This window comes from Macrobrachium rosenbergii, chromosome 24 (genome assembly GCF_040412425.1).
Source record: "Macrobrachium rosenbergii isolate ZJJX-2024 chromosome 24, ASM4041242v1, whole genome shotgun sequence".
NCBI lineage: Eukaryota > Metazoa > Arthropoda > Malacostraca > Decapoda > Palaemonidae > Macrobrachium > Macrobrachium rosenbergii.
In genome coordinates, this window is record NC_089764.1 from 30,281,794 (window position 1) to 30,300,728 (window position 18,935).

The window sequence follows — 18,935 nt, forward strand, 5'->3', positions numbered from 1 at the left end:
CTGTAACATAAACCATATTCGGTGATGCGTTTCAGATTTTAAGGAGAGAATTGTTTATTTTTCAGAACCTGCTGTTGTGCGCAACTCAATCGTTATTCTTGTGCGACTCTTCTGGGGCCCAGAAGGCCTCTCCCACATTAGGTAGCAACCAACAACTTCCCGCGGATCCTAAAATTAACCCGCCGTCATTCACGTTCATCCAGGGTTGGCAGTTCCTAGCCTTAGCCATTTCACTCTTTGTGCCGAAAAATAATAAGCTCTTGTGGTATCTAAAACTGCATCTACAGAGAAATGCAGATACAAAGTGAGTAATCTTGAGTATGTTTTTCAAGATCCAAAATACTGTATTGTTTAGAGTAAAGTGATCTGTATATGTATTCTCATAATGAAGGAATATTTGTACATAATGCCCAATGTGAACCATTTCTTTATTTTATTTATATTCTTAAGGATAATAAAATATATATTGCCTACCTACTGTGCAAAATAAGCTATTACTCTCTTACTGTACGGGATAAATTCTTGAGGGGAATTTGTTCAACCTTCCATTTTCAGTTTGTTCTTAAGTTGACACGATTCATGGAAATGCTCTTTCCAGTTAAGGGGATACTGCTTTACTCTGAAAACTAGTGCTCTCCAAATAAGTTCGATATGATGCCTCTTAGGTGGCTTTGTTTGCCAATATCTATATGGTACTTTGTTCTCGTTGTTAGTTTTTGTAAGAGCCCTCTGCTTTTGATCCTGAAACATTTTTCTGTAAATTTATATATATTAAATCATTCACTCTCTCGCTCTCTCCTTCAGGTCGGAAGTTGGGAAATATGCTGCATATTGTCAGCGTGCTTTAGAAAGAACCCTAGAACTTGGAGGTCGGGAAGCAAAGCCATCTCGAATGGAGGTTCTGTCTATTTTATTAAAAAATCCTTATCATCATTCATTACCTCATGCTATACCCGTCCACTTCATCAATGGAACCTACCAGGTAAGAAAGATATTAGGAATTAACCCACTGGAAATATGTCATGATGGAAATCATAATATTGCAATGCTTATAAATAGAATGAAATAGCCATTATTAAAGTTTTATCTAAGCCTTATTATCCCTTTTAGGTTATTGGTTTTGATGGATCCACAACGATTGATGAATTTCTCACGTCTCTCAACCAAGAAATTGGGTGTCGGGACGTTCATCAATCTGGGTTTGCTCTCTTTTCTGACGATCCTATTGAAAAAGACCTGGAACACTGTCTTAATCATAATGCAAAGGTAAATTTTTCTTATTTGCTAATTGCAGTTTTACTCTTTCAGGAAAAAAGTATGATCTAAAAGCAGAAAGATTTTAAACAGTGTGTGTGTGTGTGTGTGTAGTTCACTTTTACTAGGTAAAATTCCTCTATCCTCTTGTACTGTACATTGTGGCAAGCAGTGATAGCTGGAACTTCATAAGAGGATATACAGTATTGTAATATTACTGGTAGAGTTTTTGTATGTTGTGGTATATAGTTATCTAGCATTAAAAATGTGTACAGTACTGTATATTGGTATCAAAAGGTATATTGTGGTTACAAATTAAAAAATTCATTTACTGCATGTGTTAAATCTGAAAAGATACACTGGAATACACAAAACCACACTCCACTGAAGGACTCTCTAACACCCTTTCTGTGTAAAAACTGGCTCATCTGATGTTTACTCTCTTCATTACTCTACACTGATGATTACTTGCCTAAGATGAATGTGCCTGAGTAACTTTGAAAGCCTCTTGTCTTGATTATTCCTCAAATGGCTACAGTACAAATATTTTGCCAGTTGTTCCATACATAAGGTCTCATTTTATTTTCTCTTAATGTATAAGGCATCATATTCAATTGGTTTTATGTGAAGCTATCAGTAAATAATTTCAGTTTAATTTTTACATGTTTTTCCTTGTTTTCTCATCATTGTTATACCTGAATATTTATGTCCTTCACAGCTGTATTGAATGAACTCGATTCACATTTTGTCAGTCATACCATTAATGCTGTCTGTATTTTATCATCAGTAAAATCCTATTGTGATTCTTTCAAGAGTCAGGCTACCCACTAGCTTTAACCTCTCTTCTAATGTAAATTATTTCACATTTCAATGTTATCAGTGTCTTAAATCTCTTTTCATACCATATGAGGTATGAGCGAGTTTCTCATTAAATCATATTTTTTATGTAGGAGTGTTGTCTTTATAATAAAAATGCTCTTGGTAACTGATAACTTTCTTTGAAATTGCAGCTCTGTGATGTTATTTCCAAGTGGGAAACTGCTCTTAGAGAAAAGGGCTCTGGTAAATTTGAAAATACCAAAGTCATCCGTTTACTTTATAAGTAAGTATTGTAAACATCAAGTACAATTAGGGCTTTTCCATTTATTATATTATGATAGATTTTTTGTAGTTCAGCTTTTCTTCACCTTCTAGGATTTCTTAGTACTCTTCAGATACAGCATTAACAGTTTGCCTATATAAATTATCAATATCTTACACACAAAGGCAAAACAAGTACCGTATGCCATCTTTTGCGTATTGTTTAATTACTTAGAGAGATGGAATGCTTATTGATGCATATTATAAGCTGTATGAATTTCAATACTAAAGCAAAAAAATAGTACACAGTAGGCTGCATTCTTGTCAGTTTTATATGATTTGTAGTTTCTGATAGTTTTGCTCTTCACACAGGTCTCGTCTGTACTGCAGGGCATTGTGTAAATACGAAACGGATAGAGAAAAGTTGTTACTCTGTTATCAGGTGAATCAACAGATCCAGCAGGGTAAATTCCCCATCACCAAAGAACTGGCACTAGAACTGGCGACCCTCATGGCTCAGGTACAGTAGCATTGCTCTTACTTTCCCTTCCTTTTTCATTTGAAGTCTTATAGTGCGAGAGAAGTACCCTTATCTTGCTTAGACCAGAGGAAGAGCAAGCAAAGTTATGGGAACTGAAAACTTGAGAGTTTAACCATAAAGGATGGAAGGTATTAGGAGTTGGGAACTAGATCAGTTTAGAAGCTTCCTCAGCTTGAATTTAGAGGGAGAAAAATGGTTGCCTAACTGAGCATTCCTGGAAGTGATGTTGCTAACACTATAAATCTGGTGGATGTTTGGTTTTTCATAAGGCAAGGATTGGCCTGATCTTGCTAACCAGATCAGCATTTTTAGGATAGTCAGTGTTAGATTCAGTTATATTAAGGACAGTAAATAAAAAAGCAACATAGGTTTAAAGGTTTGAGATACTGTACAATGAATAGCACGTAAATGTTAATTTGAAGAAAGTCATTAATATACAGGGTTCAGCTTATTGCTGCTGATCATCTTGAAGCATAGATTATAATAGGGAAAATTAAAGGAGGAAGTGGGTTCCAAAGCTGGTCAGTAGAGGAAAAAGAAAATGACCACACTGTGGAGTCTGAGTACTGTATTTTTAATTTCCAGGAGAGTAAATGAGGGAAAAGATGGCTTGACAGGTGTTATGAAACCACTCAGGAGTAGGAATGACTTTCCTCAGATGAATAGTGGCTAAAATAAGCTTATAGAAAATGATAAAGGAAGTATCTGTACAGTGGAAAGAATCTGTACAGCAGAAAGAGAGTTGTGAGGAGAGGCCGTGGCAGTGTCATTGACCAGAAGAGTTGGCTTTGATTCAGTCTTATCAGGAGATATTAAAAGCTGAAGGACCCAAACAAGAGAGGATTATTCCAAATAAGGGCAAAATGGCTGGCATAAAGCATTAAAAATGGAGATACATAAATACTGTATACAGAAGTTAATTTAGTAATCTGATGCACATAATTATATAGAAGTTAATTTAGTAATTTGATGCTCATAATTATATAGACGTTGATTCAGTAACCTCATGCACGTAAGTATTAGAAGTTATATTACATGATGCATGTATCATTAGGGTACCTAAAAGTATTAAGAATTTACATACACAGTAACAGAATATGTAAAAAAATACAGCTTTTACAATTTTTTTTCTAAACTTCAGATTGATATGGGAGAAGTCAACAGTGAGAGATCAAGAGGATCAGGATCGTCTGGACCTTCCGCAGCTCACATTCAGCAAGCATTCACAAAGTTCTATCCTGCAAGATATAGGGAAGATCTCAATGAGGAAGAGCAAAAGTAAGATTATCTTAGTACTCAGTATTTTTTTTTCACAGACTAGCATTTTTTGAACAATTTATTGTAACCTAGCTTAATACATGCAAGATTATTGGCATAAGTTAACATGATTCTTCAAATATGGCTTGAAGCTTGTGGGATTCCTATTGAGGTTCTTTAATGGCAATTTTGGTTCTTTCGTCTCTACTGACTGTGATGGAGATGGTATTTTTTTTTATATTTTATTAGCAGGGGGTTTCTGGGTATTTCTTAAATCACTACTTTGGCAGACATCCTGCACTTTCAGTGCATGCAAGTCCATTGCCATATTAAAAATCTTCTAATCTACACAATTATCTGCCGCTTTTAAGACTGTAGGACATGATCAAGCAAAGGCAGATGCCTTGGAATAGTATTATAATAATGGAGAAGCTTCCAACAGACTCTCCAATATCTGAGGGGAGACAAGATGATTCATGGGGGACCAGGGGTTAACCTCTTGATATCCCAGAGGAGATGCTTTTTGGAGGTGAATCTGCTATGGGTCCAGAAGTTTCAGTCTTCTCATATTGGAAGAACAAGTGATTTGTCCTTGAAGTCAACTGATTTGTTTATTGTGGCTGGTTTTGGGTGCTAGCAGGCCACCCTAGGATTACATCTTAAATATATGTACACCCTACATCAGTGGCTCAAGGCCCATCAAACCTCTGAGATCAGACCCAGCACAGTAGTCAGGGTTTGACATCAGGTACTCCAGCAGGGTAAATTCTCTGGGAACATGGCCATTTATGTGTTTGGTAACATTTCACGATTATGTTTTAGGTATAAATGTAATTAGAATTTTGCCTAAAAATTATTTCTTTTACATAATTGATACTTTAATCAAAGTAGATAGATAACAGACAGTTGTTATAGGAGACAGGGAAGATTCTCTCTCTCTCTCTCTTTTTCGTTTTTCATTCCTAATCTAGGGAGTTACTGAAATTTATGCACAGTATTATCACTGATGGTGATGCTGGGTAAGTTCAATGGTTGTGTTATGCTGGTGCAATTTCCATTCAAAACTGCCTGCATCCAGCATAACTTGATTGTAATCAGAGAATTTAATTTTATTAGCATGTCACATGTTCAGCTGGGTACAGTATACAGTTAAGGACTATTGAGGACTAGTAGTATAGATCATTGGCATGGTTTTCCATGTTTATGGCTACTAAGTTCCTCGCTAGGTGAGCGGATTCCATTCTGAGCTACCACTCTGTTGGTCACGAGTTCGAATCTCCGACCGGCCAGTGAAGAACAAGAGGATTTGTTTCTGGTGATAGAAATTCATTTCTCGCTATAATGTGGTTCGGATTCCACAATAAGCTGTAGGTTCTGTTGCTAGGTAACCAATTGGTTCTTAGCCAAGTAAAAATAAATCTAATCCTTTGGGCCAGCCCTAGGAGAGCTGTTAATCAGCTCAGTGGTCTGGTTAAACTAAGATATACTTTTTATTTTTACAAATACAGTATGCAAATTCAGAAGCAAAATATCCACTAGGCCCAGAGAAATATCTCTTGACTAATGGTGCCTCTCCTGTTCTTTTTGGTATTGATAATATCTATACCATATTATAATATGATTGGTACCAGTGTTGGTACTATCAGTGTTGTTTAGATTTATAAGATATAAAGAAGAAAAGTTTATAAGATATGTAAAACAATGGCATTTACCTTTCCTAAGCTTTTGTATATTTGTATCAAACTGCGTGACAGTAACATTTTTACTCTGTCACATCATCATATTAAGTGGTGTGCCAAATTTAGGTGCAACAGAACATAAGCAAATTAAAATACCAACAGAAAGTTTTAAAGAAAAAGATCAACGTTTTGATAAAAGAATTTATTGTAGCACAAAAATGAGTTTTTAAAATGCACTATATTACAAACTTATATTTTCAGATCTCTCTTGGATAGCTTACAAGAGAAGTGGGTAGGTCTTCGAGGAAGAACACAGAGCGATTGTGTGAGAATTTACCTGACTTGTACTCGAAAGTGGCCGTACTTCGGTGCAACACTGTTTCCTGCAGCCACTCCAACAACAGACGGTCCTCCATCCCCTGTGTGGGTTGCTGTCAGTGAAGATGCTATAACACTTCTAGATCATGCAAGCATGGCATCTGTCGGCAGGTAAGAAGCAATAAGAAGTCTTGTTTTTAACACCATGGTTATAATATTTTTTCTTTATGGTTTCTTTGTCAAATCTAATAGATTTATTTTTTCTTTATGGTTTCTGTACTGTTTCTTTAGTCTATCTCCATTTACTGTATGTACAATTTTGTTGAACTGGTAATTTAAAAATTAGTTTATTAAAAGTTTGAAAATTTGCACTTTTTAAGATATTAAGATAATTGGAAAGCTCATAATTTCATCTTTATCTTCATTTATTTTGAACATTATCATATTCTTCCTTGATTTAATCAATTTCCTTGAATTGTCAGTTGTGCTAAAACAGAATTTTTTATAGTGGGTAATTTCTATTTTTGCCACTAGGTATGCCTATGGTTCTGTTGTGACATTTGGTGGCTGTCAAGAGGACTTCATGCTAGTCGTGCACACGATGGAGGATGATGGTACGCAGCATCCCCCAGGCACTCACAAACTCCTCCTCTGCATGAACAAACCAAAGGTATGGTGATTAAATAGCACTTCATACGATGAGTTTTCAAGGTTTCTAACAGCACAGATACTGTAAAAGAAATTCTTAAGTAGGTTAAACTGCAAGAGACATTTTTGTATGTGTGCACAAAGTTAAAACCATTCAATATATATGTGCCGCATTTTATTGGTAGACAGTAATGTAAACCATGCAGAACTGAATACTGAGACTGGGATGAGTGATAGGTGTTGGACTATGAGTTTGGTACCCAGGTCATTTAGCCTATGGGCCATTTTACCAACCCCTAAAATGACACATTTTATTTGGCAGTTGATCATCTTTCTTCTGTGTGAAATCTCTGTTGCTGATATCTTTTAATCATTCGTTCTTATTCTACAGTAATTTGAATACCTACTGTTTTAGAGGTTTAGCTCTTCTTGTCTTGTGGTGGTGTTTTTAAAACTTTCTTGAAAGATGTCCTTGGGTTACTTGATTAATCATCATTATGAACTTGAGCTGATATTCAAGTTTGTAGATACAGATACATATTTTATTACAGGTTGACCAAGGTAGCTCCCAACAGATACATATTTTATTACAGGTTGACCAAGGTAGCTCCCAAGAGAAAAAGAGATGCAATCTTTAAGTGTTGCTCTTCCTCAGGCTAAGCAAGATAATGGATGTCTTTGGTCCACTGCCAAAAGGAAGTACAGGTATTCCTCTTGAAAATGGTTTGCTGCACGAGTTTATTCAGTGGCTGAGGTGGATGACAGATTTTGCAATCTCCTATATCATTCCTATTGTGTGACCTGGTAACTGGAAATTTGTAAAATCACCATAACTTCTCAGCTGTGTGCTTCAAGATCACCCCTCCTTGTTTTCTAAACATGCAACCTCTGGGACTTGCAGCTGTAATTCATAAATTCTTCTGGCTATGTTGATAAGTGGAAGCAAGATCCCACTCATCAACGTAACCAGAATAACTTATGAATTACTGCTGCAAGTCTTGGAGGTTTCATGTTTAGAAAGCAAGGAGGGGGTGATCTTGAAGCATACAACAAAGAAGTTGTGGTGATTTTAAAAGTTTCTACAGTTGCCAGGTCACACAATAGGAATGACACAGGAGATTGCAAAATCTGTCATCCATCTCAGCCACTAAATAAACTTATGCAGGAAGCCATTTTCAAGATGCTTCCTTTTGGCAGTGGATCAAAGGAGCCAAGGACTGAAGGGCTTGCCAAGGCAGCAGTCTTCCATTCGGCGAAATGCTCCTTCCTGATCTGCAGTCTATACAAATGCACACTTGGGGCTCATAAGGGGCCTGAGAGGCTGAGCTGGGTTAGCTATCTCAGGCATAAAGTTGGCTTGTTAAATGTGATGCCAAACTTACGGCACCTTGTCGACATCTCATGGATTCAGTGTAGATGGAAGGGGAAATCCTTGTCGAACAGCAGGAAGTCATCGACTACCTTGACGCAATTCTTGACACTCTGCAGAGCCTTGTGTCTTCAAAGGCAGTAGGCATCTCCTGTGGCTGCATATCCCATTGGACCTCTGCAGTGCTGGAATTGGCCATAGGGTGTCATGGAAGACATCTACAGTGGTGAAGAACTTGGCTGTCGAGGTTCTTGAGGTCAACGGTGATTCGAAGACCTTTGTCCTTTCTTGAGGTCAACGGTGATTCAAAAGCCTTTGTCCTTAGGTACTGCTTGAGTGGGTGACACCAGTCTGCAGGTTTATCACTGGCGAGCTTAATGATCTACCATGAACTTGAGCTCTGCCTTGACTTGTACTCAGAAGGCACATGGTATCTGGCGAGGTGCGTTGATGGCCAAAGGTACAGCATCTACCTTTTAACATGGGTTCATATTGGGGGTCTTTCCACTGGCTTGAGTGGGGCTTTCTTCAGTTCTTCCTTGGAGATCAGAACATCCTGGAACTCTCATAGAAAATTGTCCCTGGCTTTGGCGGCGATGTGGTGGCGTGAAGAGGCAGCTCTGAACACCTATATGCCTGGTTAACTCTGGCAGAATGATAGCCATATGACAGCAGTGGTGTTTGGACACCTTCATGGACTTTAATTCTCACTGAACAGGATCTCTCAGCTCAGGTGAGAGTGGCTGTAAAGGATCCTTAGGCAGGTGTCATCGTAAAGCCATCTGCAGTGAAATTTAGGGTACTGGTGGGGGTTGTAGTGCTCTCCTTGGAATGTGCAGGTCAAGTTGCTGAGGGCCCATAACAGATGTTGGCTCCTGTGTGTAGCAACATCTGAATCCTGGATGTGATGTCACCATATGAGAGAGAAACAGAGATTGGCTGCGGTGTCTTGATAGAAGAGGGTCTTGCCCTCCAACGACAGCTGGGGCCCTTGCCCGGAGAGGGTGGTGTAGGCTGGGCACTGGAAGTGGCACCTTGTTAGGCATCCCTTGTCATAATGTCCCTGTGGGTTGCAGTGGTGGCACTGGATCTGTCTGGCCAGGCACTCAATGCCCTTGTGGGCACAGTTGCTGCAGGTGCTGTCTGCTGCTGGACACTTCGTGGATCCGTGCATGCGGTTGCACAACTGGCATGAAACATTCTGTGATGGTGTGGTAAGAGTGACACCCTTCCCATGTTTCTTCTGCTTCTGTAGTTTGAGAGGGCACACACCTGAGAGGGCAGAGCACGAATTGCAGAAGTGGCCTTCCTGGTGACCTCATAGCTGTGACATGTGTTGATAATATCCTGCAGAGAGGTGTTGGTGTCAAAGGCTAGGAGTTCCCCAGTCAGTTCTTAATCCTTGACTCCCATGAGGATAATCATCATCATCTGGGTTTGCTCGCAAACTGAAGATCTACCGGGACAGACTCTACTACTTCTGCAATATTCTTGAGTCGTAAAAGCCTGAAAAATATCAGACTCCCTCTAACTGTTTGCAGATGAGCAGCTCCCTACAACGTAGATTCTCGTTGCGTAGGCTCTTGATGGGCATCCAAGACTTTGTTGACAAATAATCCAGTGTCTGGGGCAATGTCTAGGGTGAGCTTGAGGATCCTTTGTGTCTCCAAGGTGTGACGTATTCTCATCTGGATTGTTTCTCTATGGGTAACTTAGCCAGATCCACCATGACTGAATAGTCTCCCATTGACATCCCCATTCCCAGAAAATTTGAAAAGTTGTATCTGGACAAAGGAGGGTTGGGTTCTGCTTTCTGTGGAGGGGGTATTGATGGGGTTGCTGCACCAAGGTTGGAGCTGCAGGTGTCGGAGGAGGCACGCTGGGGCTTCCAGTACGAGGGGGCCTAGCATTTGCAGAAAGGCTCTGTAGTGGTCTGCTTCCTGTTGCCTGCAAATTTTGTCCTCCTCTCACTATCGTTGGTCGCTTAATTCTTCCCATTTTTTAAGTCTTCTCTTTTTGTCTCATCCTAGCATGATCCTTGATCCATGATTTCTCTAGGTATTGTATGAGCGAAAGGAAGTCAGCTGATTGGGGTATCGTCGTCTGGAGGTGAAGAGCTGGTGGGGACACTGAACGCTGGGCAAGTCGGGGTGTCGTCATGTTCATCCTGAGAACGTGGAGAATCCATTGTGAATAATGTTCTGTTTACCCCCACACATGCTTGAAACAGAATTTAACAGAAATGTACAATACTAAGTGCAGTGCATGAAATACTGGTACAAATTGGCTCCTTAGCACCACCTTACACTGCAAACAGATACACTGTACATACCAGCAAATACAGTCTGTTGCGGAGAGAGAGAGAGAAGCAGGTAGCTGTCGTCCTGTAAATTTCCTGTATGTTCGCTTCTTCCTGTGCCATGTTGGTTGGGATGAGACGTGAAACAAGCTCATCTAAAATGTAGGTTCTTAATTAGATGAAGGTTACTATGCAACAAGGACAATGCGTGTGAGCAACCGAACTCGGAAAGGGGACGCGGCGTACTGCTAGGCATTGGATTTGAATGTGTTCGGTTGCCACTTAATAATACACGATGTTATTAGTATACATGGAAGATGAGAATGTGTTGTTATGACAAATACATGTTTATGTACATAGAGATTATAATATCTAAAGATCCCACCCTGGTTCTCTGTGTTATGACAAATACATGTTTATGTACATAGAGATTATAATATCTACAGATCCCACCCGCTGAGAACCATATGATCACTACCAGATAGCTACTGGACACGATCCAGGCTGGATGATAAATTGGTTCAGAAAAATCGAGTTAGGTCAGAGACTTCCTCAAGAAGCCCCAGTCAGAAGCAAGGAAGAAGGTGAAAGAGGAGAAAGATGAACAGCCCAAGGAAAGTGGCACAGTGGCATTTCCCAGCCTTGCTCCTGTTTTGATGGAGATACTCCATCTTCTTCTACATGGATGAGGACATTTCTGGCTGAGCTTTTGCAGATACTGAGGAGTGACAGCAAACATGGCAAATGATGACTTATTGTGGCATAGCTTCATCAAGGATGATAGTAGTAGAGCAAGATTAACAGTAGTTGAAGCTGACTACATCTGGAAAACAGCAAAGAAGGATCACCTCCTTGCTGTGGGAAGGATAGCTTCAGTCTGACAACAGGAGATGGTGCTGTGGTACAGAGGGGATGCTCAACAAGCAGAATGGGGTGCTTGCCACATCAGTGCACAGAGGATACAGTAAGAGAAGTGTGAATAAGAAGTTATACAACACACTGACATAGCAGATGGAGTCACAACATCAGACAACACACTGACAGAGCAGATGGAGTTACAGCATCAGCAGGTACAGAAGAAAATGGTGTTACCTGCCAAGAATACCAAAGACATTTTCTTGTGCTCCTCTTCTTGGAGGTATACTTCAGCCACTAAGTGAAGCCCATCCTTTGTACTGTACTTCAAAGACATCTTGAAACAATCCCAGTTCCTGCAAAGAACACGCTGAATTAAAATTCATCGAGGTCAGTATCATAGGCTACATGAATCTATCACAACCACACAGATGCCTAGAACACCTTAAGTCAGGCTTGAAAACTGTCACAGGCTTGTGCACTGACTGACATGCTTCAAAACATTCTTCAAAAGATGGAAGCAAACACCAAAAATATATCACCAGAGCCTCAGTAACTAATGAATCTAGTACTGCAGAGCAGAGATTGAACTCAGCAGTGCCCAAAAACTGTTAAGTGGCAGGGGCTTCCAACTCCCTCCCCAGTAGCTGCCTTGTTAACAAGCTTCAATGATCAAATAGGTTTGTTCATAATAACTATGCTGTACATACTTTGGGTGTGTGTGTTGATGCCAATTTTGGTTGTAGGGTGCTTGTGTTACTATTAATTTGTTGGAAGTTTGGGAATATGACAAAATGATCTGCAAGGTTAGTTGACTACCTACCCACCAAATATATCCATATATCAGTTTTGTGTCAAAATAAAACAATCAATATTGATTGACATTTCCAAACTTACATTTACAATTTGTTGGTCAACTTGTAAATATAGATTGCTAGCAATGTCAGTCAATATTCATCTCATTGATTTGAGATAGATCAGATTTGGATATATTTTGCGTTTAGGTAATCAACTAGCCTTGATTACCTAAATGCAAAATTTTAACAAATTGGCACTATTGACACAACCAGCCTACAACCTGCATTGGCATCACACACTTATAGGAAGAACTGAAGTAAGTTTTAAGACGTACAGCCTGCATAAAGATATAATCCAATTTTACAATATACAAATCGAGATGTACTTAACACAAGAAAGGTAGACAATTTGAGTGTGGGCCACTGGGTTACCCAGATACTCGGCCCATTCTCTAGTAGCAGCATTGTTGATAATACCCCACAGCAGATAGTTTGATGTAGGCAGAGTGCATTTCATAAGGCATGTGTAAAGGAGCATTTGTATCTGAAGAAACAAGTTTTAAAATTTCAGGTTATGTCATTAAGATGGTGAATATGTGCACTTACTTGGATTTCATTTTCAGATTCTTGAGCTGACATTACTTATCGCGGACTACATGAATGCCTTGGGTCGACCTGTACCAAGTACTCCGCAGACTGGTACTCTGACCCGCCATGGTTCCAGAAGGTCAGCAAGGTCACATCTCACCTCAGTACCTGGACAACCAGATTTGTTAAAAATGACAACAGAAGTTGATAACAAGTTACAGCGCTTAGACGCTAAACGCCGAGCACAGGCTGACTCTTCTGCTGTATGACCCGCACTAAATACTAGGTCATCCTGAGTTAGGTTCATGCTCGGCCCAACTGCCACGCTGTGATAACATGTTGGATGTAAAGCTCATTTTGAAAATCTTGTTATGTGAAGATAACACAATGATAATATTGGAATTAAAAGTGGTTCAAGTTTGTCATTAAGCTGAAAATGCTTTTTCATGGGTAAAATAAACTTGATAGTAAATATTATTTAAAGACTTGAAAGGTTGTGTATCTCGCACAAAAAAAAAGTCAATAACCGTACCCTTTGTGGCCGAGCATGAGCTTTGTTTACTAATTTCCAATTGAAATGCTAATCTCTGATATGTTTGGGGATTATTGTTGTGTAGCCTTAACCCCCTCCCCTTTGAAAATACCCTGTCTTGGGTGACAATGGAACGAGTGGCTGACCAAGAAATTTACAAGACATATGAAGAACAATATAGAATTTACCGAGTCCTCTATTCAGGCATGTGCCTTATGTTGCACTTGAGAATTAATTATAAATTGATTTGTAAATTCATAATCATATTGTAGAAAGTGCAAAATTACAGCTGTGACTGTTCAATTACTTGACATAATTGACGATGATATATTTTTATTTCACTACATTAGTATAAGTAACATACTATATAGGTCTTTACACTGGAAAATAGTTGAAGTTTACATAAGAGTCATCATATTGTCAGACTATATTAGGATATCTTGTGAATTATATAAATATATATATAAATTTATATTTGCAGTATGTTTAGTATCGATAGCTTTTTTATGCATACTTTATTTATATTTTTTACAAGTTCTTTTTTAAAATTCGTATCCTGAGGCTGAGAATAAACAGTCGTAGATTGTCTAGTGGAATTAACTGTTGTTAAACAACCTAAATACAGTCTTTAATTTATCAAAGTCTGCTTTATGTATTTTTTTTGTATTCAGAATCATTAGAAAATAGAGGGGGTTATATATAAACACATTTAATGATATCTGCACAAATGATAATTTTTGCAACGAAGCTTTTTATTGAAAACTAGCTTTCATCCAAGCTACAGCAATGAAGAACACTGTACTCTACTGAGCTGTATATTCAGTGCTTTTTTGTTTTGGCACTGTTGTAATGCTACAAGCAGACTTTTATTGAAGCCATATGTTTTTCATTGAAGCCATGTGTTTTTAAACTAATGATTTAAGGTGCCATAAGTACTAGTCAGATGTGTGAATGAAGTCTTAAACAATAAACACCATATTTCATAAGTGTCTGCCTTCCAGGATGTATGTTAAGTTAGTATGAAATTCATACTGTGTAAATAGGCATACTATGTGGTAACCACATAATATATAGCACATGCGTCACATTCATTAAATTCTATTTACTGACAAAACATGCAGAGTTATTTCCGAGTACCGACGTGCAGGTGAGGAACCTGCTTCTACACGGAACCATTTGAGTCACGTCACATGTAAGACTGACTGTGAAAAATGTTCATGTGGCATTTTAATTTAGATTATACATTTTAGCCTTTGTATATAAGCTTTTCTTTTGTATTTGCCTTTTTGTGAGTTTTTTATAACATGCCCTTTGTGGTGTTGTGAGTGAAATAGGGATTGTTCCTGCTACGCCTTATAGTACTGCTTCAGAGTGCGTTTATAAACTGGAAAAATTGCATAGATATTTATTAACAGAAAAACATTTTCAGAAAATCAGCAGGAATTTTTTTTGTTTCCTAGTAAGCTCAGTCACAACTGGTGCCTATCACATGATAAAGCTGCAAGTCATTGGTACTCAAAACTATATTCGATCACAAACTGTTTAGATTTAGTTTGGTCTATGTCAAACCAAAGAAATTGTTTACAAGAGGTTGGCAAACTACTCAGTTTGCATTTATCTTTGCCATTTCACAGCTTTACCTTCAGAAGGCTTAAATTCTGTTAAATATTTAATTCTTTAAGAAAAGAAATCGGCTTGATTTATAAATTCTGTTTCTTGTTTATTTATTCTAAATGTCCTTTCATTCTGTTTTCTTGTTTTCTAAATATCCTTTCATACAAAGACTCAAATTCATATAATAAATACAAAATTGTCAGATGCTCATTATATATATAAATTAAGGCCACAATTTGTCATGGACAATCTGCTCTTGCAAAATATTGTTTTGATTTTACCAAACCTCAAGAAATTTAGTGCCACAATAATGTCTCGGTGAAAGTATGTTAGACTTTGAGGACATATTCGAGACTACCTTTTGAGAGGGAAGCATTTGAATCCAGGTAATCTTTGTGAATACCAAAATCTACCAAGGTATAGCTCTTGCTGTAGATGAACTGACTCGAGATATATGTTCCATTTACAGGAAATATTGACTTAGTCCCATGCTTTTACTGACGCAACAGAAGCAAGACAAAACAAAAAGACAACCCAGCAGTAGTTTTTAAATTTTGGTCCTTTCTCTGTCTCCTGAGGAGAAGGATTATGGATCTCCCTTGGATGCTGACTTACATGATGTGCCAAAAACATTTTTCCATGAGCAAAAACAGACATCAATACTGTAACTGCCTGAGCAAAATTTCAATATGACCAAAGCACTGTTGTGTGAAATATTAAAGTTTCTAAAAACCTGAATAAACTGATCTTTTAAATCTGCAGCTCAGCAGTATAGAAGCAACTGATAGCCAAACAAAAAAAACTCATACGAGGAATATAAAGACACTAACCTAAGGAAAAAGGTTTGTGAGCTTTACGATTGGAGCAGTAGTTCTGTAGGCATTAGCAATCAACTCATCATTCAGAATTAAGTCCAATATCCTGTAGTGGGATCCTCCAGGCTATCTTCTAGAATTTGTGGCAATTTTTTTTTTTTTTCAGAATTTGGTCTTCTGGTGATAAACCTAGATTCAAATTTCTTCTCAGAGGAGATGAGAGATATTGTTCTGCAAAAAAAGAAAGTATTTTCTATCATTAAAATCAAGGCTGACCAGTGGTAAATCCCTGTTCAATACTGTGAATAATTTAGTTGGGTATACAGAAATTACTGAAACAGTGTACTGTACATAGAGTCTAATCAATTTTAGATGTTGACATTTTTGTATATTTTACGTATGTAAAAAAATTTATTTTCACTAATACTAATCATGTCTTAATAGATTTGTGATAAACTTCACAGAACAGGAATGCCTTTACAGCTGTGCATTTATATATTAGTTAATTAGCCATGTGAACTAGATGACTTTCAAATTTGACTGCATTTTTTATTTCTTAAAAGATACTAGTATGCATAAATTGCAAAACACACTACGTTAACAGTTAAACCTATTATTTTCAGTGTGACGAGAATCAGATATTTGTAGCCAAGTGGAGTTTTCCATTCAGTGGCATTAAAAGCATCACAAAAATTAGCAGTGATTCAAAATATTTTTTATTACCTTAGAATTTTGAAAGCTTAACTATAAAAAATACAAAATTATTGTATAAAAGCTTCAACTCAAAATCAGTGTATAATAATGTACTTTGTAACTTCTGTATGCTAAATACTGTTGATAAAGATGATAGCCTTCAGATGATGTAGAGTTAATTTGCATACAGAAATAATCTTCATTTCCCGATAACAAACAAATTCCCTGTACAGTTTTGCACTAAATGAACTAGATAAGATTTTGATCACCTCTTTTCCCCTCTTTATGATGAAATTTCTTGAAACTTACAAACCAGATGTAAAGAAAGTTAGGTAGTTTATGTTCAATAAACTAAACTAAAAAAAATCACTTACAAGACCAAGAAATTGTCCACAATTTACTGTTAAATGGAAACTTTAGACATATTTCTTATGGAACAAAATATTAAATTCCCAATGCCAAATTTGCATAAATGTCATCGTTCCCTACTTATCTAAATCAAATATACATCCATATTTTTGTAAGAAATATGAAAAACTGCACTAATAAATAAGAAGCCAGGAAGGAAAATACAGTTGTATATGATTTGTTTTGAGAAACAATCAGCCATTATTTCTCTGGTTGTAATACAACAAACTTCTAAATAGTAGCAAGGAACCATGCATGTACAGGCATTATAAAAGCAACTAGTGTTATTTATATTTTATTATTGTAAAATTATCATATTTTGGAAGATTGCTTTAAAAGTTAAACGAAACTAATGTTCGGTGTTATTTGCAAATGAAAAATATTTGTTCATTATAATGCCACTTTCTTCAAATTTCCTTAGAGCTGTACACTGTAACACTGATTATAAGTTTGAAATGAAAATAATAGGGGTTTAGCATAATAAGCTTGATAGAAAATACAATTTATATAGAAATCCAAGAAAATCCCTTGTACAGTATAAATAACAAATGAAAATACCATACATTTAAAATTCAATTTTATGTGTGAAGCTGCAAGGCTATAGCTCTTACTTACTGCTCTCCTCGCCGTCCACCTGATTGGCGAAATGTATCTCTGGTTGCAAAAGAAAGTCAAATGAAAGTTTTGGCATCTGTGACAGGGCAGTTTCACATCTGCCTTGTAACCAGTACTTTGCACATTGCAGCCATGCAATTTGACACTCAATCTCTCTGCCTGACCTGACAAGAAACAAGTAAAAATCCATCAGTATGTGAGAAATGTAAAAAATTATTTAGAAATTATTACAGTACGTATCGATATCAAAATGTATCACAGATCAAATGTTGATTGTGTGTATATTTTGAATCTTTTATGGAGTTTAAAAGATATGATTGTAGATGTAAAAATATTCATGTAAATGCAGTTTGCCCTTTCCAAAAATGGAAAACTGTAATTTCAGGTACTCTCATGTTTGTGGGATATTAGAGCACATAATGGTACTTTATAACAGGAACACACTGTTGACCATCATTCTGTCTTTTACTTCTTCGTTATAGAATTCAATCTCTCACTACCTGATTGTGCCATTCTTGGAAGTGATAAAGAATTTAAATTTACATATTGTATCATTCTTATTGGCAATTCTAAACCTTTTGATTCCTCAAGGGTACCAGAAAGTTGTGCTATTTATTTTAGCAAAGTCTCTTTATTAATCTACTTAAATCTTTCTCAATTATAATTTTGATAAAACTCTGTTCATGTGATTATTTTGTCCAAGTGATGCTTGTAAGTGTGGGTGTTTTTATAAATGTAACTATGTAATTAACTATAGCATTTAGGAAAAATAAAGAAATGAATTACATTTTTTTGTTATTTAATCCACAGTTTTTTTGTATGTACATTATTTTATCAGCCATGTCTGTACTTGTCTGTAAAATGTATTTTGAGAAGTACAGTATAATTATAACCAAAACCTTCTTTGTACCAATGCTTGTTTCAAAAAGAAAAACTATTTATCAAATACAGTACAATTACAATTTTAGCCTCTCGTGCAGTTTTACCCTGTGTGACATCACATGGCCTAGGCTAATGGTCAATTTTGGATGGCTTTGGAAGATGATTTTATAATTCATCATCAACTCTTAATATATAATATAAAGAGCCTCTCTGAAATTCTACTACTCATGCCTTGCCTATGCTTTATCTTTCATAAATCTCCACTCATCTCTTGCCTTCTTTATAGTTCTCATCCAACTTTGTCTAGGTCTTCCAACTCTTAAGGTGCCCACAGGAGCCCAGCACCACAATATGATCATGTATTGCAATGCTTTCCCCAGGACACAATGCTTTTGTTGGGGTGCCTGCAGAATTGCAGAAGCTGTTATTGCTGTTTGTAGTTCTATCTCTTGTTGGGGGTACTTTGATGATAAAGACAATTCTGCTTCACAATCACTGTCCACTGCATTTCTTGAATACCTTCAGCAAATTCCAATGCCCTGGGAAAGGCATTACGATCAATGTTAAGATTCTCAGTGATTTTGATAAACATTGAAGACTGGCATAGTGCTTATACAAAGGTGCTGGTTGTGACACAGACTCATCTTTTCCCTCCATTTAACAACAGTAATTGCAGCAGCTATCTTGTTGT

At 37.2% G+C, this 18,935-nt stretch overlaps 1 protein-coding gene across 12 annotated transcripts in view; it reads left to right on the forward strand.

Annotated features, from left to right (window-relative positions):
* LOC136851956 (uncharacterized protein CG43867) overlaps nucleotides 1-18,149 on the forward strand; it is a 1,078,149-nt gene extending 1,060,000 nt beyond the window's left edge. For all 12 annotated transcript variants that reach the window (XM_067126317.1, XM_067126321.1, XM_067126323.1 and 9 more), the window contains 9 exons: nucleotides 66-304; nucleotides 805-982; nucleotides 1,111-1,266; nucleotides 2,265-2,356; nucleotides 2,707-2,854; nucleotides 4,017-4,153; nucleotides 6,073-6,300; nucleotides 6,664-6,799; nucleotides 12,721-18,149. In XM_067126317.1, coding sequence (XP_066982418.1) covers nucleotides 66-304; nucleotides 805-982; nucleotides 1,111-1,266; nucleotides 2,265-2,356; nucleotides 2,707-2,854; nucleotides 4,017-4,153; nucleotides 6,073-6,300; nucleotides 6,664-6,799; nucleotides 12,721-12,954 — 1,548 coding nt within the window. In that variant the 3' untranslated portion in view covers nucleotides 12,955-18,149. The remainder of the gene's footprint in view (nucleotides 1-65; nucleotides 305-804; nucleotides 983-1,110; nucleotides 1,267-2,264; nucleotides 2,357-2,706; nucleotides 2,855-4,016; nucleotides 4,154-6,072; nucleotides 6,301-6,663; nucleotides 6,800-12,720) is intronic.
* The last annotated feature ends 786 nt before the right edge of the window (nucleotides 18,150-18,935 follow it).